At 45.1% G+C, this 26,685-nt stretch overlaps 1 protein-coding gene across 1 annotated transcript in view; it reads left to right on the top strand.

Annotated features, from left to right (window-relative positions):
* Positions 1 to 26,685, top strand: part of LOC106575065 (AT-rich interactive domain-containing protein 1B) — a 304,921-nt gene that overhangs the window by 82,637 nt on the left and 195,599 nt on the right. The window contains exon 3 of the mRNA XM_045714993.1: positions 8,153 to 8,317. Coding sequence (XP_045570949.1) covers positions 8,153 to 8,317 — 165 coding nt within the window. The remainder of the gene's footprint in view (positions 1 to 8,152; positions 8,318 to 26,685) is intronic.

Genomic DNA, 26,685 nt, shown 5'->3' with positions numbered 1-26,685 from the left:
CCCAGAGCTCCCTGTTGGTCATATGTTCGTTTTAGTAACTTTCCCCTTGTTTTCTCCCTCTTTCCAGCATAAGGCGCTAGTCGATTCAGGCGCTGCTGGAAACTTTATGGATCGTGGGCTCGCATTAAGGCTAGGGATTCCCCTGGTGTCGTTGGACCAACCTTTCCCCGTGCACTCCTTAGATAGCCGACCATTAGGGTCAGGACTGGTCAGGGAGGCCACGGTGCCACTGGACATGGTAACGCAGGGGGATCATGGGGAACGGATTAGTCTCTTCCTCATTGATTCTCCTGCGTTTCCGGTGGTGCTGGGGATTCCCTGGCTGGCCAATCACAATCCCAATATTTCGTGGAGACAGGGGGCTCTCAGAGGGTGGTCAGAGGAGTGCTCAGGCAGGTGTAAGGGAGTTTCCATCGGTGCGACGACGGTGGAGAGTCCAGACCAGGTTTCCACTGTGCGCATTCCCTCAGAATATGCCGATTTGGCTATCGCCTTCTGTAAAAAGAGGGCGACCCGATTACCACCTCATCGACGAGGGGATTGCGTGATAAATCTCCAGGTAAACGCTGCACTTTCCAGGAGTCACGTGTACCCATTGTCACAGGAGGAAACGTTGGCTATGGAGACATATGTCACGGAATCTCTGAGACAGGGGTACATTCGGCCCTCCATGTCACCCGTCTCCTCGAGTTTCTTTTTCGTGAAGAAAAAGGATGGAGGGTTGCGTCCGTGCATTGATTATCGAGGTCTAAATTCCATCACAGTAGGGTTCAGTTACCCACTACCTCTCATCGCTACGGCGGTGGAATCATTTCACGGCGCGCGTTTTTTCACGAAACTGGACCTCAGGAGCGCTTACAATCTGGTGCGTATCCGGGGAGGAGACGAGTGGAAAACCGCATTTAGTACCACATCGGGCCACTATGAGTACCTCGTCATGCCGTATGGGTTAAAGAATGCTCCAGCCGTCTTTCAATCCTTTGTTGACAAGATTCTCAGGGACCTGCACGGGCAGGGAGTGGTGGTGTATATTGACGACATCCTGATTTATTCCGCCACCCGCGCCGCGCATGTCTCCCTGGTGCGCAAGGTGCTTGGGCGACTGCTGGAGAATGACCTGTACGTTAAGGCTGAGAAATGTGAGTTTTTCAAATGAGCCGTTTCCTTCCTGGGGTATCGCATTTCCACCTCGGGGGTGGTGATGGAGGATGACCGCGTTAAAGCCATGCGTAATTGGCCGACTCCGACCACGGTAAAGGAGGTGCAGCGGTTTTTAGGGTTTGCCAATTACTACCGGAGGTTTATTTAGGGCTTTGGTCAAGTTGCTGCTCCCATTACCTCACTGCTGAAGGGGGGTCCGGCGCGCTTGCGCTGGTCAGCAGAGGCGAACAGAGCGTTCAGTCGCCTGAAGGAGCTGTTTACCGTCGCTCCAGTGCTGGCTCATCCGGATCCCTCGTTGGCATTCATAGTGGAGGTGGACGCGTCCGAGACTGGGGTGGGGGCCGTGCTATCACAGCGCTCGGGCACGCCACTCAAACTCCGCCCGTGCGCTTTCTTTTCTAGGAAGCTCGGGCCGGCGGAGCAGAACTATGACGTGGACAGGGAGTTGTTAGCTGTGGTCAAGGCTCTGAAGGTGTGGAGACATTGGCTTGAGGGGGCTAAGCACCCTTTCCTCATCTGGACTGACCACCGTAATCTCGAGTACATCTGGGCAGCTAGGAGACTGAATCCGCGTCAGGCCAGGTGGGCCATGTTCTTTACCCGTTTCCGGTTCACGATCTCTTATCGGCCAGGTTCACAGAACACGAAGGCCGACGCACTGTCCCGCCTATATGACACCGAGGAGAGGGCCATCGATCCGGCTCCCATTCTTCCAGCGTCGTGCTTGGTAGCTCCGGTGGTATGGGAGTTGGACGCGGAGATCGAGTGGGCGTTACGGTTGGAACCTGCACCATCGCAGTGTCCGGCAGGTGTTCAGTACGTGCCGCTTGGTCTCCGTGATCGATTGATTCGATGGGCCCATAATCTCCCCTCTTCGGGTCACCCTGGGATCGAGAGGACAGTGCGGAACCTGAGGGGGAAGTACTGGTGGCCCACCTTGGGTAAGGACGTGCGGTTTTATGTTTCCTCCTGCTCGGTGTGCGCTCAGAGCAAGGCTCCTCGACACCTGCCTAGAGGGGAAATTACACCCCCTCCCCGTTCCACAGCGGCCGTGGTCACACTTGTCAGTGGACTTCCTCACTGACCTTCCCGTATCTCAGGGGAACACCACTATCCTGGTCGTTGTGGATCGGTTCTCGAAGTCCTGTTGTCTCATCCCGTTGCCCGGTCTCCCTACGGCTCTGCAGACTGCGGAGGCCCTGTTTACCCATGTCTTCCGGCACTACGGGGTGCCCGAGGACATCGTTTCTGATCGGGGTCCCCAGTTCACGTCCAGAGTTTGGAGGGCGTTCATGGAACGTTTGGGGGTCTCGGTCAGCCTGACCTCGGGTTTCCACCCCGAGAGTGATGGGCAGGTGGAGAGGGTGAACCAAGAGGTGGGTAGGTTTCTAAGGATGTATTGCCAGGACCGGCCCAGGGAATGTGCGAGATACGTGCCATGGGCAGAAATAGCCCAAAATTCTCTACATCACTCATCAACCAACATGTCACCGTTCTAGTGCGTGTTGGGCTACCAGCCGGTCCTGGCTCCATGGCACCAGAGCCAGACCGAGGCTCCTGCGGTGGAGGATTGGGTGCAGCGCTCGAAGGACACTTGGAGAGCCGTCCAAGACGCACTCACAAAGGCGACTGGACGGCAGAAGAAGAGCGCTGACCAGCACCGCAGTGAGACCCCTGTGTTTGCACCAGGGGATCGAGTCTAGCTCTCGGCTAGAAACCTGCCCCTCCGCTTGCCCTGCCGGAAGCTGGGCCCGTAGTGTGTAGGGCCGTTTAAAGTCCTGAGGAGGATAAACGAGGTGTGTTACCGGTTACAACTTCCATCTTACTACCGTATTAACCCCTCGTTTCATGTGTCTCTCCTCACGGTGGTGGCTGGTCCCATGCAGGAAGGTGAGGTGCCGGAGGTTCCTCCACCCCCGCTGGACATTGGGGGGTCCCCGGCGTATATGATACGCGCCATTCTGGACTCCAGACTTCGGGGGGGGGCTACAGTACCTCGTCGACTGGGAGGGGTACGGCGCGGAGGAGAGGTGCTGGGTACCCAGGAAGGACATTTTTGACCCCCCTCTACTGAGGGAGTTCCACCGCCTTCATGGGGATCGCCCTGCGCCTCGTCCTCCGGGTCGCCCTCGAGGTCGGTGGCGGCGCGCTGCGGGAGCCGCGCGTCAGGAGGGGGGTACTGTCACGAATCCCACCAAAGGTGGCTCCCCTGCCTGCTCGGGCGGCGCTCGGCGGTCGTCGTCACCGGCCTACTAGCCACCGCTGATCCCTTTTTCCTTTTCGTTTGGTATGTCTTATTGTTTGCACCTGTTCCTCATTTGGTTCTTTTGATTTTTGGTTATTTAAGCCTGGTTAGCCCGCCCAGGTTTGTGCGGGATTATTTAGCGTCAGGTTGTGTTTTGTATTTGGATGTGCTGGCGATCTACTATTGTTCTATTTTTATGCATGCTGTGCACCTGTTGTTTGGGCACTTTGCATTTTTTCACGCCGGTTGTGTTGGCGTCGATCGTGTTGTGTTTTATTGAATAAACACACAGTTCCTTACCTCTGCTCTCTGCGCCTGACTCCTACCACCACTCCTAGCAACGACTGACAATAGGTCAACTTTTGTACTATGGGGGATAGTAGATTGACATAGGCTAGTGCTTTTGCTGTTCGTTAGGCCTACTCATCTTGTTGGCTGACGAAAGGTAGACTAAATGTGGACAGTTCTTCTAACATCTTCAATATGCACCTCGGAATTCGATAAGAGGGGGACACACAGTTGCGTCCCCGATGTGTCTGTCTTCACTTGTAGTCTATTTCATAGCTGAAATGCCTATGAGAAGGACCCGATTACGTGATGAGCATTGGCTAATAAGAATTGAGATATCTAAGAGAGCCGTTTGAGTGAGAGGTGCTAAGGAGCACGGCAGGGAATTCAAATTATTATATTCAGCAATGGGCACAACGACCACTTTGGCCGCAAAAGGCATGGATTTTTTAGGGGGCATTACGGCCACACAAGGAGGATGCCACCAGGAAATTTGAGGCCTGGTGAGAAGTGCTTGTCACAAGAAACAAACCAGAGCTTATGCCATTCATGCAACTGTTTTCAATCATGCAGCCTTAGAATGTATTAAAAATCTAAACATATAGCCTAACATTTGTATCACAACTAAAGTTGCATAAATAACTCTAAATGAAGCATATAGGAGGACCTGTTTCTTTGTTAACCGCTCAACACAGAATAGTGCTGACTTCCTTCGAAATTGTTGGAAGAAAATGCCCATTCTATTTTATTCAGCTATGTTCAATTGTATTCTTCATTCTATAAAATAACAAAAAATAATGCCAAGGAATTGTAAGCAAATCTTGTCTGCTAAATGAATTAGTATAGCCCACAGCCATTTGGCATGGCCATATCAGGGCCTAACAAGGACAACTCAGAGTATGCTATTCTGTTCTTCTGAAATAGACTACATTTTCTTCAAATCATCTTTTTTTAGACCTGTCTAAATAATAAATAATGGATTTATTATGAAGGTGTAGGCTATAGTAAATGGATTTATTAGACTTTTTTAAAATGTAGATTTTCCAAAGGTCTGCATCAGTGGCTTGTAAGCTACAGTTGAAGTCGGAAGATTACATACACCTTAGCCAAACAGATTTAAATTCAGTTTTTCACAATTCCTGACATTTAATCCCAGTAAGAATTCCCAGTTAGGATCACCACTTTATTTTAAGAATGTGAAATATCAGAATAATAGTAGAGATAAGGATTTCTTTCAGCTTTTATTTCTTTCATCACATTTCCAGTGGGTCAGAAGTTAACATACACTCAATTAGTATTTGGTAGCATTGCCTTTAAATTGTTTAACTTGGGTCAAATGTTTCGGGTAGCCTTCCACAAGCTTCCCACAATAAGTTGGGTGAATTTTGGCCCATTCCTCCTGACAGGGCTGGTGTAACTGAGTCAGGTTTGTAGGCCTCCTTGCTCGCACACGCTTTTTCAGTTCTGCCGACAAATTTTCTATAGAATTGAGGTCAGGCCTTTGTGATGGCCACTCCAATACCTTGACTTTGTTGTCCTTAAGCCATTTTACCACAACTTTGGAAGTATGCTTGGGGTCATTGTCCATTTGGAAGACCCATTTGCGACCAAGCTTTAACTTCCTGACTGATGTCTTGAGATGTTGCTTCAATATAGCTACATCATTTTCCTCCCTCATGATGCCATCTATTTTGTGAAGTGCACCAGTCCCTCCTGCAGCAAAACACCCCCATAACATGATGCTGCCACCCCCGTGCTTCACTGTTGGGATGGTGTTCTTTGGTTTGCAAGCCTCCCCCTTTTTCCTCCAAACATAATGATGGTCATTATGGCCAAACAGTTCTATTTTTGTTTCATCAGACCAGAGGACATTTCTCCAAAAAGTATGATCTTCGTCCCCATGTGCAGTTGCAAACTGTAGTCTGGCTTTTTGATGGCGGTTTTGGAGCAGTGGCTTCCTCCTTGCTGAGTGGCCTTTCAGGTTATGTCGATATAGGACTCGTTTTACTGTGGACATAGATACTTTTGTACCTGTTTCCTCCAGCATCTTCACAAAGTCCTTTGCTGTTGTACTGGGATTGATTTGCACTTTTCGCACCAAAGTACGTTCATCTCTAGGAGACAGAACGCGTCTCCTTCCTGAGCGGTATGATGGCTGCGTGGTCCCATGGTGTTTATACTTGCGTACTAATGTTTGTACAGATGAATGTGGTACCTTCAGGCATTTGGAAATTGCTCCCAAGGATGAACCAGACTTGTGGAGGTCTACAATTTTTTTTCTGAGGTCTTGGCTGATTTCTTTTGATTTTCCTATGATGTCAAGCAAAGAGGCACTGAGTTTGAAGGTAGGCCTTGAAATACATCCACAGGTACACCTCCAATTGACTCAAATGATGTCATTTAGCCTATCAGAAGCTTCTAAAGCCATGACATAATTTTCTGTCATTTCCCAAGCTGTTTAAAGAGTCAGTCAACTTAGTGTAGGTAAACTTCTGACCCACTGGAATTGTGATACAGTGAATTATAAGTGAAATAATCTGTCTGTAAACAATTGTTGGAAAAACGACTTGTGTCATGCACAAAGTAGATGTCCTAACCGACTTGCCAAAACTATATTTTGTTAACAAGAAATTTGTGGAGTGGTTGAAAAAACGAGTTTTAATGACTCCAACCTAAATGTATGTACATTTCCGACTCCAACTGTAAGTGTTGAAGCCAGGAGATGACACTTACTTGACAATCATCGGCTGACAAAATTGCTTGACCACCACAACCCTATTTGAGGGGATCAAAGATAAAACATTTTCTTGAGACAATATGTCTGGGCATAGGCAGACATTGCAGTTTGAGGATGCATTTTATGCATATTCTATATAGGTTATTCAATAGGCTACATCTGTCGGTACAGAGTTTGATTGAGGAAATGATGACGTAATTTAAAAGACATTGCACTCCCTCACCTAAAACAATGGTATTACACCACTGCATTCACTAATTGTAACCACAGGTTGTTTTCCCCACAGGCGGGCGGGGCCATGACCTTCTATCTAAGGGTACATTTGTAAATTCCCTCTGGCTATCTTCTCCGATTTCAGAACACTCTCGTCTGAGTGTTTCAGAGCGCAGAATAACTGATGAATTTATGAACGCTCAACACCTGTTGAATAGGGCCAATGTCTGCAATAAAGCGGAATTAAATTGTTGCCAGAAGCACAGTTACAGTCACCAACGCTCTGGATGACATAAAAACAGCCTAACCAGCTCTGCTAGGGAGAGTAAAATGATCAGAGTCTGGTGTTCTCTCATTTATGTCTAAAAGTAGCTAGCAAGCTACCTAACTTTAGCAAGTTAGCTTGGGTGCTTGACTGCGGTAGTGAGGTCAGAACGCTCGGATCAACCCTACTCCTCGACCAAAGCGTCCAGTATGCGCTCTGAACGCTCCGAGACTGAAACGCTCTGAATTTACGATCTGACAATCTGACAACGCTCACAATTTACAAACGCCCAGAGCACACTCTGAGTGCTCTCTGGCACTCCAGAGTGAATTTACGAACGCACCCTAATACTGACTGGGACTATAGAATTTGGAATTAGAATACTAGAATGGTCATGAACCTTCTTATGATGGGATGAATGTCAGACATTTTGGTCAGGGAGTTGGTCAACCAAGGTTTGCCAGTGCTGTGATAAAATATTGTGTAAAATAATGAATTTGAAGAATTTATCTGCACTGTATGTTTGTTAGCTAGCTAGCCAGCCAGTCTTAGAGGAATGATTCCGTACATTTTTCAAGTTAACTGCCAACATGCCAACATTCCGTTTAAACAATGCAGTCAGTCCACAGCCAGACACTGGCTGACATCATTTGATAAAGTTGTAAATGCAACATGTACTGATATTGTATTATATAATAGCACTCACAGCTTTCCAAGAATACAACAATGTCACTTTACAGATATTTCAGAGGCTATTTATACAAAACATTGGTATGAAACCCATATAAACGTTTTATATAATTGTATGACAATATTATAAGTTGGCAATAATTATATGACCAAATGTCAATACTTCTATTTTCATGCTTTAGTCAAATCAGGATTATACCTCTACTGCCACTCATTCCAATTAGACCGGTCTGGATTTCTCCCTGACCAATAGGGCTACCATTTTCACCACATTTTGAAACTTATTTTTTAAAACTAGGTAAGTCAGTTAAGAACAATTCTTATATACAATGACGGCCTAGGAACAGTGGGTTAACTGCCTTGTTCAGGGGCAGAAGGACACATTTTTACCTTGTCAGCTCAGGGATTTGATCTAGCAACCTTTTGGTTATTGGCCCAATGCTCTAACCACTGGGCTACCTGCCACCCCATAGTAATTTAATAGGATCTCTATGGTTCCAGCAGAGGGTAGGTGCTAGCTACTCTAACTGTTGTATTATTGGTTGTATTCCAGCAGGGTCCCCCCCAGTATGGCCAGCAGGGTATAGGAGGATACAGCCAGCAGCAACAGCAACAGCAGGGAACGACCCCGGGACCCTACTTCAGCCCCCCCCAGCAGAACCCCACCGCCCCCCCTTCACAGCCCCCCTACCTGCCACCCCACGCCCCACCTCAGCAGGTAAGACATCGCTTCGGATAGAAGTTCACCTTATGCACAGATCTAGGATCAGTTTACTTTCCCCAAATATGAACATTTATAGTCAGGGGTAAATGTAAAACTGTGTATGTAGATCAGTGTCTAAGGGCCACGTTGTTCTGTTCTGTAAGAACTGCTATCACAGAATGCTTTTCTCCCACATAGGCCTCCTGTGTGTGTGTGTGTGTGTGTGTGTGTGTGTGTGTGTGTGTGTGTGTGTGTGTGTGTGTGTGTGTGTGTGTGTGTGTGTGTGTGTGTGTGTGTGTGTGTGTGTGTGTGTGTGTGTGTGTGGGCAGAGAGTCTGGCTCTGTCCCCACAGGTCTGATGAGTCGTCCATATTATTCATGAGGGCTATTTCTGCCGTTTCCTACTTCCCCTACTTTTGCACACACACACACACACACACACACACACACACACACACACACACACACACACACACACACACACACACACACACACACATACACATACACACACACACACACACACACACACACACACACACACACACACACACAAGCACACACACACAGTGGGACCACCATTGGTCCAGGCCTCTCATGTTGATGCTGTCAGCCGTGTGGCCAGGAGGTCTGGGGTGGGTTTACTGTCAGCCAGAACTCTGTGTGTGTGTGTGTGTGTGTGTGTGTGTGTGTGTGTGTGTGTGTGTGTGTGTGGGTGTGGGGGGTGGGGGGGGTTGTGGGAGGAGTTGGGTGGGGCTGATTTTTTCTTCGTACACTACTTCTACTGGAAGAGAGTGAGTCCACAGTTCTGAAAATGGAGGATGGGGCAGTGGTTAACCCTGCAGGTTTGGACATGGGGAGGCTGGGTTGAGTCAGTGTGGGGGGGCACCAGGATTTTAGTGAGAACCAGAGTTCAGAAGGATATGGCCAGAGAAAGAATGCATTCAGTCAAATAGACTAGAGGATTGCGTGGGTTCTGCCCCTCTTACAAGTTGAGCTGCATTTAAACTACTTTGGATTACACAGTCCAGCTGAGTCTTTCACAATGTGGGCTGGGAGGTTAGCTCTCTCTCTCTCTCTCTCTCTCTCTCTCTCTCTCTCTCTCTCTCTCTCTCTCTCTCTCTCTCTCTCTCTCTCTCTCTTTGCAGGCTGGAGCAAGGTGAGGTGGGTCAGCCAGGCTCAGGGCTATTTGGATTGAGGAATACTGAATGAGCCAGCCAGCGCAGAGCCTACTGGGCACACACTGGTTAAATCGACATTGTTTCCATGTCATTTCAATTCAATTGCGTTGAACCAACGTGGAATAGACGTGGAATTGACGTCTGTGCCCAGTGGGTTCACACACAGCCCACTACAGCACACAGCCTGCATGCCTTGGCCCCAGGATTACACTCCATACCTATTTGGGGCTCTAAAGATTTGGTGTGAAATATTATTGGCCAGTGGAGGATGTAGAGTAGTCTAAGAAGGTGGAGGTAAAGATGGATTATGGTTTCTGCAATGTTCCAATACAAAAGGAGTGTGTATGCATTCACGCGAGCCTGTGTGTTTGTTTTACAATAGAGAGAGAGAACTACCTATGTTCCTCCTGACCTATGTTATTGTGGCTGTATGATTGGGAGCTCATCTCAGCTCCCAATCATAAAGAAAGGTCACCATTCAACCTTTTTACAGCATTCTGTGCCGATCAATGAAAACACACAGCACTGTATGAGAGATTAGGATGTCATTGTGGTTGTGACCCCTCTCTCAAGACCTCTACTTACCAAAGGATAGAAGTTCCACCCTGTGTGATTTGGGTGGTTAGCCGTTCCTCTCCACATCCATCAGCCCAGGTGAGAGGACATCCTTCGCTTGATTGAGTGATTGCAGCTTCTTTGACATCATATTTGCTGTGAAACCCAAGGTTCCTTCAGAAATGGCAGGTAGCCTAGTGGTTAGAGCGTTTGACTAGTAACTGAAAGGTTGCAAGATTGGCTCCCTGAGCTGACAAGGTAAAAATCTGTCGTTCTGCCCCTGAACAAGGCACTGTTCTTAGGCCGTCATTGAAAATAAGAATTTGTTGTTAACTGACTTGCCTAGTTAAATAAAGGTAAGAAAAATATGGCTGTAATCCTTATTTTATAGCCCTCTGAAGGGCAAGTGCTCTTTATTGGACTATGTTTCACTGGCTTTCTGATTCTGACCTATCAGCTGTTGCTTCAAAACATCTCAGAAATACAGCGTAATTGATGAGGGGGAATGAAAACCATGGGTCTTTCTTATAGTCTCAAGTAATTCATGAATTGCTGTAAGAACTCCTAACAGCAGAGTTCCTCTGACTGGTGTGTTGCTAACTCAGTCATCTTCCACCTGCTCCCTGCCTTCCTGTCACCAACTGGTCTTATTCTCTCTACATCAGCTTTGATAAGACGAAACACTCTGACATGTTCCTCTCGGCCTCCCTCACTAAGAAGGCTTTTCCCTTTATGTGTGTGCTTGAGTGTTTGCCTTTCTGTGTGTGTGTGTGTGTGTGTGTGTGTGTGTGTGTGTGTGTGTGTGTGTGTGTGTGTGTACAACTGTGTGCTTGCTTCCCCAGCAGATAGACGGACACCTTTCCTTTTCCGGCTGCCATTCTCTTATCTTCCTAGGTAGCTAGCTGGTAAAGTGTGTTTTGTAGTGACTGAAACATCCATGCCCAGGTTGCTACAGTATCTAGGTCCTTTATCTAACTGAAGGTTGCAGAGTGTGAAAGGACTACTCCACTGTGAGGATTTGTCCTGTTGTTCACACTGTTACCAGGCAGAGCCATCGATTGGTTACACCTTAAACCATGGACTAAAACATTATAATCCCAAACAGATATATTGACTAAAACATTATAATTTCAAACAGATATATTTGACTAAAACATTATAATCCCAAACAGATATATTGACTAAAACATTATAATTTCAAACAGATATATTTGACTAAAACATTACAATCCCAAACAGATATATTGACTAAAACATTATAATTTCAAACAGATATATTTGACTAAAACATTATAATTTCAAACAGATATATTTGACTAAAACATTATAATTTCAAACAGATATATTTGACTAAAACATTATAATCCCAAACAGATATATTTGACTAAAACATTATAATGTCAAACAGATATATTTGACTAAAACATTATAATCCCAAACAGATATATTTGACTAAAACATCGTCATTTCAAACAGATATATTTGACTAAAACATTATAATTTCAAACAGATATATTTGACTAAAACATTATAATTTCAAACAGATATATTTGACTAAAACATTATAATATCAAACAGATATATTTGACTAAAACATTATAATCCCAAACAGATATATTTACTAAAACATTATAATTTCAAACAGATATATTTGACTAAAACATTATAATTTCAAACAGACATATTTGACTAAAACATTATAATTTCAAACAGATATATTTGACTAAAACATTATAATTTCAAACAGATATATTTGACTAAAACATTATAATTTCAAACAGATATATTTGACTAAAACATTATAATTTCAAACAGATATATTTGACTAAAACATTTTAATCCCAAACAGATATATTTACTAAAACATTATAATTTCAAACAGATAAATTTCACTAAAACATTATAATTTCAAACAGATATATTTGACTAAAACATTATAATTTCAAACAGATATATTTGACTAAAACATTATAATCCCAAACAGATATATTTACTAAAACATTATAATTTCAAACAGATATATTTCACTAAAACATTATAATTTCAAACAGATATATTTGCCTAAAACATTTTAATCCCAAACAGATATATTTACTAAAACATTATAATTTCAAACAGATAAATTTCACTAAAACATTATAATTTCAAACAGATATATTTGACTAAAACATTATAATTTCAAACAGATATATTTGACTAAAACATTATAATCCCAAACAGATATATTTACTAAAACATTATAATTTCAAACAGATATATTTCACTAAAACATTATAATTTCAAACATATATATTTGACTAAAACATTATAATCCCAAACAGATATATTTACTAAAACATTATAATTTCAAACAGATATATTTGACTAAAACATTATAATTTCAAACCGATATATTTGACTAAAACATTATAATCCCAAACAGATATATTTGACTAAAACATTATAATTTCAAACAGATATATTTGACTAAAACATTATAATTTCAAACAGATATATTTGACTAAAACATTATAATTTCAAACAGATATATTTGACTAAAACATTATAATCCCAAACAGATATATTTACTATAACATTATAATTTCAAACAGATAAATTTCACTAAAACATTATAATTTCAAACAGATATATTTCACTAAAACATTATAATCCCAAACATTTGTAGACGGTCACGTTTCTCTCTATTATACGTGGGAATACTTGGGAACAGATTTCCAAAATAAAAATCACTTGGAGCTGATTTCCCAGTGTTTTTACAGTCTTTTATGTCCAACAATTATTATATATATTTTTTATATCTATATATTTTTGCTCAGAAAACTTTGGGGGCCAAATAAAACCACCAGTTGGGAAACTCTGCCTTCATCTATGACAAGGTGTTGTAGTTTCTGAGGAGTGACAAACAAAAATGTCACAATCAAGAAGTGTACTTTATTGCTCCTCCTTTCTTCAACGAAAGTATCCAGTCTGTTCCTCTGTGAGACTGCTTATCTCTAGGGCTGTTTCCTGTTTCCTGTCTTACTTCCAACTACTTCCTGTCTTCTCTCTGAGCTGCTGCTGGCCCCACTCTGCTCTGCTGTGCTCTGCTCTGCTGTGCTCTGCTCCAAGGTTAATTAAAACACTGTCACATTGGCTGGCTGCCCGCCTTTATCGCTACTCCTGCTCTCGCTGCCACCCACGACCACCGATAGCACGCCGCACGGCGCAGTGTACCCGAGGATGCCACGGCAACGACTGACTGGGAGAGGGAGGGAGGGAGGGAGGGAGGGAGGGAGGGAGGGAGGGAGGGAGGGAGGGAGGGAGGAGAGAGAGAAGGGGGAGAGTGCAGGAGAGGCAAGGCTATTCAAAGTTCAATGTCATTAATTGGTCAGCATTTGAATATTAACTGAGAACTCTGTTAATTAACTGGATAATAAAAGCGCTGCTTCGATTGGGAGGGGAGAGAGAGAGGGAGGAAGGGAGGGAGGGCTGTGGAAATAGAGGGCATATGGCAGAGGAAGCCAGGTGCCAGGCGATAAGAGGGACCCATCCGTGGTATAGGTCTGGCCACTGTAATTTGCAGGAGCTGCTTTAATTGTCATAACCTTTTAAATGGCATAGTTTATCAGAGTCCTCTAAATGTCCCTTCGTATCGCCACGGTAACCAGCGCAGTGCTCCCATTGGCTGCCTGAAACAAGCACTTAAGCCTGATGAGTTTAGAAAAAAATAGAAAGGCAGAAAAAAGGGTTAGTTAGATTTTGGGGGGGTTCTGTTGGTTGGATTGGGTCTTTAGTTGTGTGTTTGCACATCTCTGCTGACTGACACTTTCTAATTGCGTGACTGAAATGCGTTCTGGTGTTTTTATGATTTACGTTTGTATGTACCATTGTGATTCAAATGCAATTGCGAGGTGTTTTTTGAAAGGGTTAAGACAGTCTTAATCACACTGGAAAGGGTAGTATTTAGCGCTCTGCACACCAGGGGCCTCATTTACCACAACATTTGTTGGGGGGGGGGGTCCCTCCCTGGCTGGTTCTCTGTCACTGGGCTGGGTGATGGTTGTAGAGAGAGGAGGAGGCCCCTCCCTGGCTGGTTCTCTGTCACTGGGCTGGGTGATGGTTGTAGAGAGAGGAGGAGGCCCCTCCCTGGCTGGCTCTCTGTCACTGGGCTGGATGATGGTTGTAGAGAGAGGAAGAGGCCCCTCCATGGCTGGCTCTCTGTCACTGGGCTGGATGATGGTTGTAGAGAGAGGAGGAGGCCCCTCCCTGGCTGGCTCTCTGTCACTGGGCTGGGTGATGGTTGTAGAGAGAGGAGGAGGCCCCTCCCTGGCTGGCTCTCTGTCACTGGGCTGGGTGATGGTTGTAGAGAGAGGAGGAGGCCCCTCCCTGGCTGGCTCTCTGTCACTGGGCTGGGTGATGGTTGTAGAGAGAGGAGGAGGCCCCTCCCTGGCTGGCTCTCTGTCACTGGGCTGGGTGATGGTTGTAGAGAGAGGAGGAGGCCCCTCCCTGGCTGGCTCTCTGTCACTGGGCTGGGTGATGGTTGTAGAGAGAGGAGGAGGCCACTCCCTGGCTGGCTCTCTGTCACTGGGCTGGGTGATGGTTGTAGAGAGAGGAGGAGGCCCCTCCCTGGCTGGCTCTCTGTCACTGGGCTGGGTGATGGTTGTAGAGAGAGGAGGAGGCCCCTCCCTGGCTGGCTCTCTGTCACTGGGCTGGGTGATGGTTGTAGAGAGAGGATCAGTACTGCAGCGTATAGGTATGCACCGAAACACGCACACACTCACACACAATGGCAGAAACAGTCAAATACAGTCGGATATGGGTAGTGTATGCACACACACGTATCCTTTGAAAAGGGATCGCAACATATTAGTCTTTACATTAACCAAAATCTGTGAGGCAGTCAGTCAGTCCGTTGTCCTTTCTACTCTAGAGGGACTGCTGCATTGTCTTTCAGTCCTGTCTGATCCAAGCTGTCAGTTTATACTGAATCTAGTTTCTGCATTACAGGCCTTAATAAGAGCTGCCATTTTCTCCCTGGCAACTCCTCTCTCTCTCCCTACTGTAGTATTGTGCAACTTGCTGATTGCTTCAATTATGGCATCCCAATCTGAGGTGCCATTGTTGTCTGTGCTAATGATGTGCAGGACCATGAATATGGATGGCCTGCATCTCCCCTCCCCACTCCTCACCCTCTCCTCTCCTCTCCTCTCCTCTCCTCTCCTCTCCTCTCCTCTCCTCTCCTCTCCTCTCCTCTCCTCTCCTCTCCTCTCCTCTCCTCTCCTCTCCTCTCCTCTCCTCTCCTCTCCTCTCCTCTCTGCTGCTGCCTGCCTGTCTTTGTCTGTCCCTGTTCCCTGTTCTCTGTCATGTCTCTGATGTGCTGTGCTTTGTGTACACAGACGTGCGTTTGTATTTATAAACGCCATGATTTTCCCATCCTCTGCTTTAAATATGAACGCTAAAAATATCCCCCTCAAGAACAATCAGAAGCAGATACGCACACACACACACACACACACGCACACACACATACACACACATACGCATGCACGCACACACACACACACACACACACACACACACACACACACACACACACAGACACACAGACACAGACACACAGACACAGACACACACACTCACACACACACACACACACACACGCACACGCACACGCGCACGCACGCATGCACGTGCGCACACACACAGACACACAGACACACACACACACACACGGCTCAGGTGAAGCAGACATGAGAGGACCCATCCTCTGGCCAGTGTGATTCAACTCAGTTTGGCTGTTAGAAGTGTCACTGTCTCTCTGTGGTGCTCCCATCACTCTTCTACATCTCCTGTGTGAAGTACACCACAGTACTGTGTTTATCTATCTGGTGATGCTCCGTATCGCCCACTCTTATATCTTTCTCCCTATTGTTCTACCTCATTTCTCTCTCTCTCTCTCTCTCTCTCTCTCTCTCTCTCTCTCTCTCTCTCTCTCTCTCTCTCTCTCTCTCTCTCTCTCTCTACCTCTCTCTCTCTCTCTCTCTCTCTCTCTCTCTACCTCTCTCTCTCTACCTCTCTCTCTCTCTACCTCTCTCTCTACCTCTCTCTCCTCCGCTTTCTCCATCTCCAACATAGTCTCCCTCCCTCCCTCCTTTCTGTCCTCTCTGTGTGAAGGGGTGACAGGCATGGGGAGGTTGCCCAGTGGAAATCCGAACTAGTTGTCCTCAGGGGGCCAGGGATAGGCTGGGGACACTGGGCTTTTTAAAGACGTGCAATTAAGCTTAATTTTGAATGAATATTAATAGAATTAGTGGCATATTGGCGGAGATCTGCATCTGTGACGGTGTGGGGATGACATTCGTTTGGTAGTCATGAGGCATGGCAGGAGAGAGGCAAGGAAGGATGGATGGAAGGAAAGAGAGAGAGAAGAGGAGAGGGCCATGCCACTGAAAGATACTGTATATCTTTCATTTATGAATGCTTTCTATCCATCTCCAAGCCCAGACAAACAGCCTACTCACCATTTATCAGTCTATATATGTAATACTAACTCTTAACTCCCCATGGCTGTCTAACATCATTTCAGTCAGATTCCTGCATTCCCTCATGAACTTCAAATCCTTTTTTTCAATACCCTCTTTTCTATTACGCTAAGATGAAGCCTTGTTAAAAACAGTGTGTGTGTGTGTGTGTGTGTGTGTGTGTGTGTGTGTGTGTGTGTGTGTGTGTGTGTGTGTGTGTGTGTGTGTGTGTGTGTGTGTGTGTGTGTGTGTGTGTGTGTGTGTGTGTGTGTGTGTGTGTGTGTGTGTGTGTGTGTGTGTGTGTGTGTGTGTGTGTGTGTGTGTGTGTGTGTGTGTGTGTGTGTGTGTGTGTGAAGACAGGAATAAGTGTAGCTCCAGGCGTAAGGTGTGGAGGACTGGATGATATTCTAGCTGCTCATCATAGCTTCTAAATTAGCTCAGAAATGACTATTTTCAAGAAAATGACAAAAAATACATGAAGCAAAATTAGACTAACCTCACTTTGGCTGTACTCATTGATTGTCTCTCTCTTGCTCCCTCTCTCTCTCTCCCTCTGTCTCTCTCTATTGCTCTCTCTCCCACTCTCTCTCTCTCTCTCTCTCTCTCCCTCTGTCTCACTCTCAGTCTGTGTAATCTGAGGGAAATATGTGTCTAATATGGTCATACATTTGGCAGGAGGTTAGGAAGTGCAGCTCAGTTCCCACCTCATTTTGTGGGCAGTGTGCACATAGCCCGTCTTCTCTTGAGATCCAGGTCTGCCATACTGCAGCGTTTCTCAATAGCAAGGCTATGCTCACTGAGTCTGTACATAGTCAAAGCTTTCCTGAAGTTTGGGTCAGTCACTGTGGTCAGGTACTGTACTCTGTGTACTCTCTGTTTAGGGCCAAACAGCATTCTAGTTTGCTCTGTTTTTTGTTCATTCTTTCCAATGTGTCAAGTAATTATCTTTTTGTTTTCTCATGATATGGTTGGGTCTAATTGTGTTGCTGTCCTGGAGCTCTGTGGTGTGTGTTTGTGTTTGTGAACAGAGCCCCAGGAACAGCTTGCTTAGGAGACTCTTCTCCAGGTTCATCTCTCTGTAGGTGATGGCTTTGTTATGGAAGGTTTGGGAATCACTTCATTTTAGGTGGTTGTAGAATTGAACAGCTCTTTTCTGGATTTTGATAATTAGAGGGTATCGGCGTAATTCTGCTTTGCATGCATTATTTGGTCTTTTAATTTGAACACAGAGGATATGTTTGTCGAATTCTGAATGCAGAAGTTGTATTTGTGGTCCTGGCAACTGGACCTTTTTTTGGAACACCATTATTTTTGTCTTACTGAGATTTACTGTCAGGGCCCAGGTCTGACAGAATCTATGCAGAATATTTAGGTGCTGCTGTATGCCCTCTTGGTTGAGGACAGCACCATATCATCAGCAAACAGTAAACGTTTGACTTCAGATTCAAGTAGGGTGAGGCCAGGTGCTGCAGACTGTTCTAGTGCCCTCGCCAATTCATTGATATATACTGCTCAAAAAGGGAACACTTAAACAACACAATGTAACTCCAAGTCAATCACACTTCTGTGAAATCAAACTGTCCACTTAGGAAGAAACACTGATTGACAATAAATGTCACATGCTGTTGTGCAAATGGAATAGACAACAGGTGGAAATTATAGGCAATTAGCAAGACACCCCCAATAAAGGAGTGGTTCTGCAGGTGGTAACCACAGACCACTTCTCAGTTCCTATGCTTCCTGGCTGATGTTTTGGTCACTTTTGAATGCTGGCGGTGGTTTCACTCTAGTGGTAGCATGAGACGGAGTCTACAACCCACACAAGTGGCTCAGGTAGTGCAGCTCATCCAGGATGGCACATCAATGCAAGCTGTGGCAAGAAGGTTTGCTGTGTCTGTCAGCGTAGTGTCCAGAGCATGGAGGCGCTACCAGGAGACAGGCCAGTACATCAGGAGACGTGGAGGAGGCCGTAGGAGGGCAACAACCCAGCAGCAGGACCGCTACCTCCGCCTTTGTGCAAGGAGGAGCAGGAGGAGCACTGCCAGAGCCCTGCAAAATGACCTCCAGCAGGCCACAAATGTGCATGTGTCTGCTCAAACGGTCAGAAACAGACTCCATGAGGGTGGTATGAGGGCCCGACGTCCACAGGTGGGGGTTGTGCTTACAGCCCAACACCGTGCAGGACGTTTGGCATTTGCCAGAGAACACCAAGATTGGCAAATTCGCCACTGGCGCCCTGTGCTCTTCACAGATGAAAGCAGGTTCATACTGAGCACATGTGACAGACGTGACAGAGTCTGGAGACGCCCGTGGAGAACGTTCTGCTGCCTGCAACATCCTCCAGCATGACCGGTTTGGCGGTGGGTCAGTCATGGTGTGGGGTGGCATTTCTTTGGGGGGGCCGCACAGCCCTCCATGTGCTCGCCAGAGGTAGCCTGACTGCCATTAGGTACCGAGATGAGATCCTCAGACCCCTTGTGAGACCATATGCTGGTGCGGTTGGCCCTGGGTTCCTCCTAATGCAAGACAATGCTAGACCTCATGTGGCTGGAGTGTGTCAGCAGTTCCTGCAAGAGGAAGGCATTGATGCTATGGACTGGCCCGCCCGTTCCCCAGACCTGAATCCAATTGAGCACATCTGGGACATCATGTCTCGCTCTATCCACCAACGCCACGTTGCACCACAGACTGTCCAGGAGTTGGCGGATGCTTTAGTCCAGGTCTGGGAGGAGATCCCTCAGGAGACCATCCGCCACCTCATCAGGAGCATGCCCAGGCATTGTAGGGAGGTCATACAGGCACGTGGAGGCCACACACACTACTGAGCCTAATTTTAACTTGTTTTAAGGACATTACATCAAAGTTGGATCAGCCTGTAGTGTGATTTTCCACTTTAATTTTGAGTGTGACTCCAAATCCAGACCTCCATGGGTTGATAAATTGGATTTCCATTGATTATTTTTGTGTGATTTTGTTGTCAGCACATTCAACTATGTAAAGAAAAAAGTATTTAATAAGATTATTTCATTCATTCAGATCTAGGATGTTATTTTAGTGTTCCCTTTATTTTTTGAGCAGTGTATATGTTGAAGAGGGTGGGGCTTAAGCTGCCATTTTTAACCACACACTTTTATAATGTTGTATGTTTGTCCCCCAACACCAATTTCCATCAATTTGTATAGCAGACCCTCATGCCAAATTGAGTCAAAAAGCTTTTTTGAAATCAACAAAGCATGAGAAGACTTTGCCTTTGTTTTATTTTGTATGTTTGTCAATTAGGGTGTGCAGGGTGAATACATGGTCTGTTGTACGGTAATTTGGTGAAAAGCCAATTTTACATTTGCTCAGTACATTGTTTTCACTGAGGAAATGTACGAGTCTGCTGTTAATGATAATGCAGAGGATTTTCCCAAGGCTGCTGTTGACACATATCCCACGGTAGTTGTTGGGGTCAAATCTGTCTCCACTTTTGTGGATTGGGGTGATCAGTCCTTGGTTCCAAATATTGGGGAAGATGCCAGAGCTAAGCATAATGTTAAAGAGTTTAAGTATAGCCAATTGGAATTTTTGGTCTGTATATTTTAGCATTTCATGGAGGATGGTCCCGTGTGGCTCAGTTGGTAGAGCATGGTGTTTGCAATGCTGGGGTTGTGGGTTTGATTCCCATGGGGGACCAGTATGGGGGAAAAAATGTATGAAATGTATGCATTCACTACTGTAAGTTGCTCTGGATAAGAGCGTCTGCTAAATGACTCAAATGTAAGATGTATACCATCAACACCACAGGCCTTTTTGGGTTGGAGGGTTTGTATTTTGTCCTGTAGTTCATTCAATGTAATTTGAGAATCCAGTGGGTTCTGGTAGTCTTTAATAGTTGATTCTAAGAGTTGTATTTGATCATATATATGTTTTTGCTGTTTGTTCTTTGTTATAGGGCCAAAAAGATTGGAGAAGTGGTGTACCCATACATCTCTGTTTTGGATAGATAACTCTTCGTGTTGTTGATTGTTTAGAGTTTTCCAATTTCCTCAGAATTGGTTAGTTTATGGATTCTTCAATTATATTGAGCTGATTTCTGACGTGCTGTTCCTTCTTTTTCCGTAGTGTATTTCTGTATTGTTTTAGTGATTCACCATAGTGAAGGCGTAGACTCAGGTTTTCTGGGTCTCTATGTTTTTGGTTGGATACGTTTCTCAATTTCTTTCTTAGGTTTTGCATTCTTCATCAACCATTTGTGACTCACCACCTAGATTCGGACTTATGTAGCAACATTTGAAATTGGGTTTTTTACATTGGATAAAAGTAGAGACTAAGAGCTACAAAATGGTATATCATACTGCATTGTTGAGGAACAATGGGAAAGTAATTCTTGGAAACTTGTAAACTCACTTTTGAGGAAATGGCCTTTGAATGTTTTGGTATCTAGTGATGAGCTCTTCTTTGTCTACACCCATTCAGCATCTTTCACACCCTCTTAAGCTTTAGCCCCACCCATCTTGTTTCGGCCCTCGGAGTGTTCAGAGCACAGACTTGATGCTCTGGCCGATGATTTGTTTACCTATGGATGACATGAAAACAGCCTAACCAGCTCTGATGGCAACAATTTCATTACGCTTCTTTGCAGACGTTTACTGACACCGGCCATATTCAACGCGTGATGTACACTTTAGCTTAAGACAACGTGTAAAATTGCACGTCACGTAATGTTATCTAACGAGCCAGCCAGCTAACATTATCTAGCTAAACAACAATGAACATAGTGCCAAATCATGTCATTACTACACTGCATGTATATGCTGGGGCTAACCATCCAGGTTCAATGTTAGCTAGCTAACATTAGGCTGCAACTAGCAAAGCAAACAGCTCTGGGATACAAATAACAACGTTAGCTAGGGAGCCAACCAGCGAATGTTAGCTAGCTAGCTAACAGTACACTTTAGCTTAAGACATGTAGCTAGCTAGCTAGGTAAACAATGAACTTAGCTAGATAAATAATGTGTAAAATCACACGTCACGTAACATTAGCTAACAAGCCTGCCAGCTAACCTTAGCTAGTTAAACAACAACGAACAGAGTGCCAAATCATGTCGTTACTACACTGTATGAATATGTTGGGAGCTAACCAACCAGGTTCAATGTTAGCTAGCTAACATTAGGCTCTAACTAGCAAAGCAAACAGCTCTGGGATACGAATAACAACGTCAGCTAGGGAGCCAGCCAGCTAACGTTAGCTAGCTAGTTAACAGTACATTTTAGCTTGAAATGAAACCACTTTCTGTCAAAATTAGAAACGTATAATATCGGAAAATGTAGCTAGCAAACTCTAGACTATCTTACCTGTATACATCATCATGCATGATGGACGCGTCTCCCTGTCATGGATGCCATGCCACATGTAACCGATGTGAAATGGCTAGTTAGTTAGCGGTGGTGCGCGCTAATAGCATTTCAATCAGTGACGTCACTCGCTCTGAGACTTGAAGTAGGGTTTCCCCTTGCGTTGCAAGGGCCGCGGCTTTTGTGGCGCGATGGGTAACGATGCTTCGTGGGGTGTCAGTTGTTGATGTGTGCAAGGGTCCCTGGTTCGAGCCCGGGTTGGGGCGAAGAGAGGGACGGAACCTACACTGTTACATTGATGCTGTTGACCCGGATCATTGGTTGCTGTGGAAAAAGGAGGAGGTCAAAGGGGGGGTGAGTGTAAGCGATGTGAAATGGCTAGTTAGTTTATGGCTGGTGCGCGCTAATAGCATTTCAATCAGTGACGTCACTCGCTCTGAGACTTGAAGTAGGGTTTCCCCTTGCGTTGCAGATGCAGATGTAGATGAAGATGTAATCTGGAGGCAGGCTTTTGTGGCGCGATGGGTAACGATGCTTCGTGGGGTGTCAGTTGTTGATGTGTGCAAGGGTCCCTGGTTCGAGCCCGGGTTGGGGCGAAGAGAGGGACGGAACCTACACTGTTACACACAGTTGCCCTTTGTTTGAAGATGTAATCTGGAGGCAGGTGTTTTCTCCATCTCTTTAGCTATCATACTCTAATTCCACTGATTTTAAAACTTGATCCTTCAGAGAGTGGAGAGCAATACTTGCCTATGCAGCACCACTACACAATACATTTTAAAAAATCCGCGTTTGACAGGATTACCAACACAGACTGACCAGCTCAAATAGACAGAAGCCATCGATCTGGCAGACCAATCCGAACTCTTCTCTCGGCATGTCCAGCCCACTCATTATCTCAGCCAATCATGGCTAGTGGGAAGGTTGCTGACTTTTTCTATGGCTTAAAAAACAAGGATCGTAATTTAACAATTGTATTCGTATTTACAGATGGCATACAAGTTTGTTATTAAGGCACATGAAAGTTCACATGTTCGAGAAAGGCATTTCGGCCAAAAAACGCATTTGGATCGAAACCATTTTTTACGTTCAAACGGCTCTCCTGTGAAGTTGTGACTTGCGACATATGCCTAGTTTCCTGAATCGGGTCACATTTGTCATTATTGTTAATTTTCTTCAGTTTTCTGTTTGAAATTTTTAGATTTGATAGGGAAGCTGAGAGGTCAAATATACTGTTTAGGTTTTCTACTGCCAAGTTTACACCTTCACTATTACAGTGGAATGTTTTGTCCAGGATGTTGTCTAAAAGGGATTACATTTTTTGATGCCTGATTGTTTTTTGGTAGGTTGCCACACTACTTTCCTTCCATCTATAGCATTTCTTAATATTATTCAGTTCCTTTGGCTTTGATGCCTCATGATTGAGTATTGCTCTGTTCAAGTAGACTGTGATTTTGCTGTGGTCTGATAGGAGTGTCAGTGGGCTGACTGTGAACGCTCTGAGAGACTCTGGGTTGAGGTCAGTGATAAAGTAGTCTACAGTACTACTGCCAAGAGATGAGCTATAGGTGTATCTACCATAGGAGTCCCCTCGAAGCCTACCATCGACTATGTACATACCCAGCGTGCGACAGAGCGGCAGGAGTTGTGACCCGTTTTTGTTGGTTATGTTGTTGTAGTTGTGCCTAGGGGGGCATATGGGGGATGGAATGCTGTCACCTCCAGGCAGGTGTTTGTCCCCCTGTGTGCTGAGGGTGTCAGGTTTTTGTCAATTTCTGGCATTTAGGTCGCCACAGATTAGTACATGTCCCTGGGCCTGGAAATTATTGATTTCCCCCTCCAGGATGGAGAAGCTGTCTTCATTAAAGTATGGGGATTCTAGTGGGGGGATATAGGTAGCACACAGGAGGACATTTTTCTCTGTTAAGATAATTTCCTTTTGAATTTCTAGCCAAAGGTCCCGCAGGTCTCAGAGAGTGTCTTGCTGGTCTGGGTGGGGTGTCTATTGATCTGTTGCTCCTGTGTGAAGTGTTGCAGCTGCGGTTGAGGGCGGTGTCCTTTAGGGTCCGGGCAAAGGTGGGCACTGCTGCCTTGTATAGGTGGACCTGGTCGCAAAGACTGTTCAAGTCCAGGGTGGAGTGGATGACCAGGTAAACATTTGGTTTTGAGGCACAGTCACGGGAAATACTTGTATGGTAGCAGGGTGAAAGTATTATCGTGGTAGCAGGGTGTAGATAACCACTTGTGCGTTGGGGAAAGTAGCACTCCCTTGAGTGCTGTGGCCACCCCTTCCTGCTGTGCTCCCAGGTCGTTTGTGCCTGTGTGTATTATTATGTGGCTGGGTGAACCTAGTTGGTCATCTCTCTCTCTCTCTCTCTCTCTCTCTCTCTCTATATATATATATATATATATATATATATATATATATATATATATATATATAGTGAAAGTAGGTGATGATGACAGGATGTAAACAGTTGCACGAGGTTAACATTACTATGACCCAGTTGTCTCAGCATTTCCTTCCAGTAAATGCACATCAAACACACACACACACACACACACACACACACACACACACACACACACACACACACACACACACACACACACACACACACACACACACACACACACACACACACACACACACACACACACACACACACATTTCTGCCTGAGTAAATATTTGACTTTGCTGTGTCGGTCCTGTTTTCAATAGGGTTAGTGTACTGATGCGTGTGTGCCTGTGTCTGTATCTGTCAGTGTTTATGTACACTAGTGGTGGTCATTGGTGAGTGGAGTGGTGAGTTGTGAGTGGAGTGGTGAGGAGTGGTGAGTGGAGTGGTGGGTGGTGAGGGGAGTGGTGAGTGGAGTGGTGAGTGGTGGGTGGTGAGTGGAGTGGTGAGTGGTGGGTGGTGAGGGGAGTGGTGAGTGGAGTGGTGAGTGGTGAGGGGAGTGGTGAGTGGAGTGGTGATTGGAGTGGTGAGTGGAGTGGTGAGTGTTGAGTGGCCAGTCTCAGGATGTGTGCATTAGACACTTCCTCTCTCTCCCCTTTCTACTTTATTTACCTTAGGAAGTGCTATATATTTTTGTAAGGACAATTGCTGTGTTTTTTTACAGAGAGAAGGTGATGTGTATTTGTGTAAGGAGAAGGGATGTGTGTGTATTTGTGTAAGGAGAAGGGATGTGTGTGGATTTGTGTAAGGAGAAGGGATGTGTGTGTATTTGTGTAAGGAGAAGCGATGTGTGTGTATTTGTGTAAGGGAAAGCGATGTGTGTGTATTTGTATAAGGAGAAGGGATGTGTGTGTATTTGTGTAAGGAGAAGGGATGTGTGTGTATTTGTGTAAGGAGAAGGGATGTGTGTGTATTTGTGTAAGGAGAAGCGATGTGTGTGTATTTGTGTAAGGGAAAGCGATGTGTGTGTATTTGTGTAAGGAGAAGGGATGTGTGTGTATTTGTATAAGGAGAAGGGATGTGTGTGTATTTGTATAAGGAGAAGGGATGTGTGTGTATTTGTATAAGGAGAAGGGATGTGTGTGTATTTGTGGAAGGAGAAGGGATGTGTGTGTATTTGTGTAAGGGAAAGGGATGTGTGTGTATTTGTATAAGGAGAAGGGATGTGTGTGTATTTGTGTAAGGGAAAGGGATGTGTGTGTATTTGTGTAAGGAGAAGGGATGTGTGTGTATTTGTGTAAGGGAAAGGGATGTGTGTGTATTTGTGTAAGGGAAAGGGATGTGTGTGTATTTGTGTAAGGGGAAGGGATGTGTGTGTATTTGTGTAAGGAGAAGGGATGTGTGTGTATTTGTGTAAGGAGAAGGGATGTGTGTGTATTTGTATAAGGAGAATGGATGTGTGTGTATTTGTATAAGGAGAAGGGATGTGTGTGTATTTGTGTAAGGAGAAGGGATTTGTGTGTATTTGTGTAAGGAGAAGGGATGTGTGTGTATTTGTGTAAGGGAAAGCGATGTGTGTGTATTTGTGTAAGGAGAAGGGATGTGTGTGTATTTGTGTAAGGAGAAGGGATGTGTGTGTATTTGTATACGGAGAAGGGATGTGTGTGTATTTGTGTAAGGGAAAGGGATGTGTGTGTATTTGTGTAAGGAGAAGGGATGTGTGTGTATTTGTGTAAGGGAAAGGGATGTGTGTGTATTTGTGTAAGGGGAAGGGATGTGTGTGTATTTGTGTAAGGGGAAGGGATGTGTGTGTATTTGTGTAAGGAGAAGGGATGTGTGTGTATTTGTGTAAGGGGAAGGGATGTGTGTGTATTTGTGTAAGGGGAAGGGATGTGTGTGTATTTGTGTAAGGAGAAGGGATGTGTGTGTATTTGTGTAAGGGGAAGGGATGTGTGTGTATTTGTGTAAGGGAAAGGGATGTGTGTGTATTTGTGTAAGGGAAAGGGATGTGTGTGTATTTGTGTAAGGGAAAGGGATGTGTGTGTATTTGTGTAAGGGAAAGGGATGTGTGTGTATTTGTGTAAGGAAAGGGATGTGTGTGTATTTGTGTAAGGAGAAGCGATGTGTGTGTATTTGTGTAAGGGGTGCTGTACTAAATGAAAGACTTGACTGATCTACAGTAGGATGTAATAAAGGCAGCAGGTTGGCATGGTGCCAGTGTAGAGTAGATTGTACCCTGGTAGATCAACACAGGCCTGCCTAGCGCTCAGGGAGGATACATGCCATCAGGCTTCACCACCATAGTACTAAATATAGAACCATGTCTATTTGTCTCAGTCCACATTCAAATCCTCACTAGTCCCCATCACCCCCACACTGCTGTTGTAATGGATGATCTTCTGTGTTGGTTCT

This window comes from Salmo salar, chromosome ssa01 (genome assembly GCF_905237065.1).
Source record: "Salmo salar chromosome ssa01, Ssal_v3.1, whole genome shotgun sequence".
Lineage (NCBI taxonomy): Eukaryota > Metazoa > Chordata > Actinopteri > Salmoniformes > Salmonidae > Salmo > Salmo salar.
The sequence above is the reverse complement of the archived record's forward strand: the minus strand, read 5'-3'. Positions and strand labels throughout refer to the sequence as shown.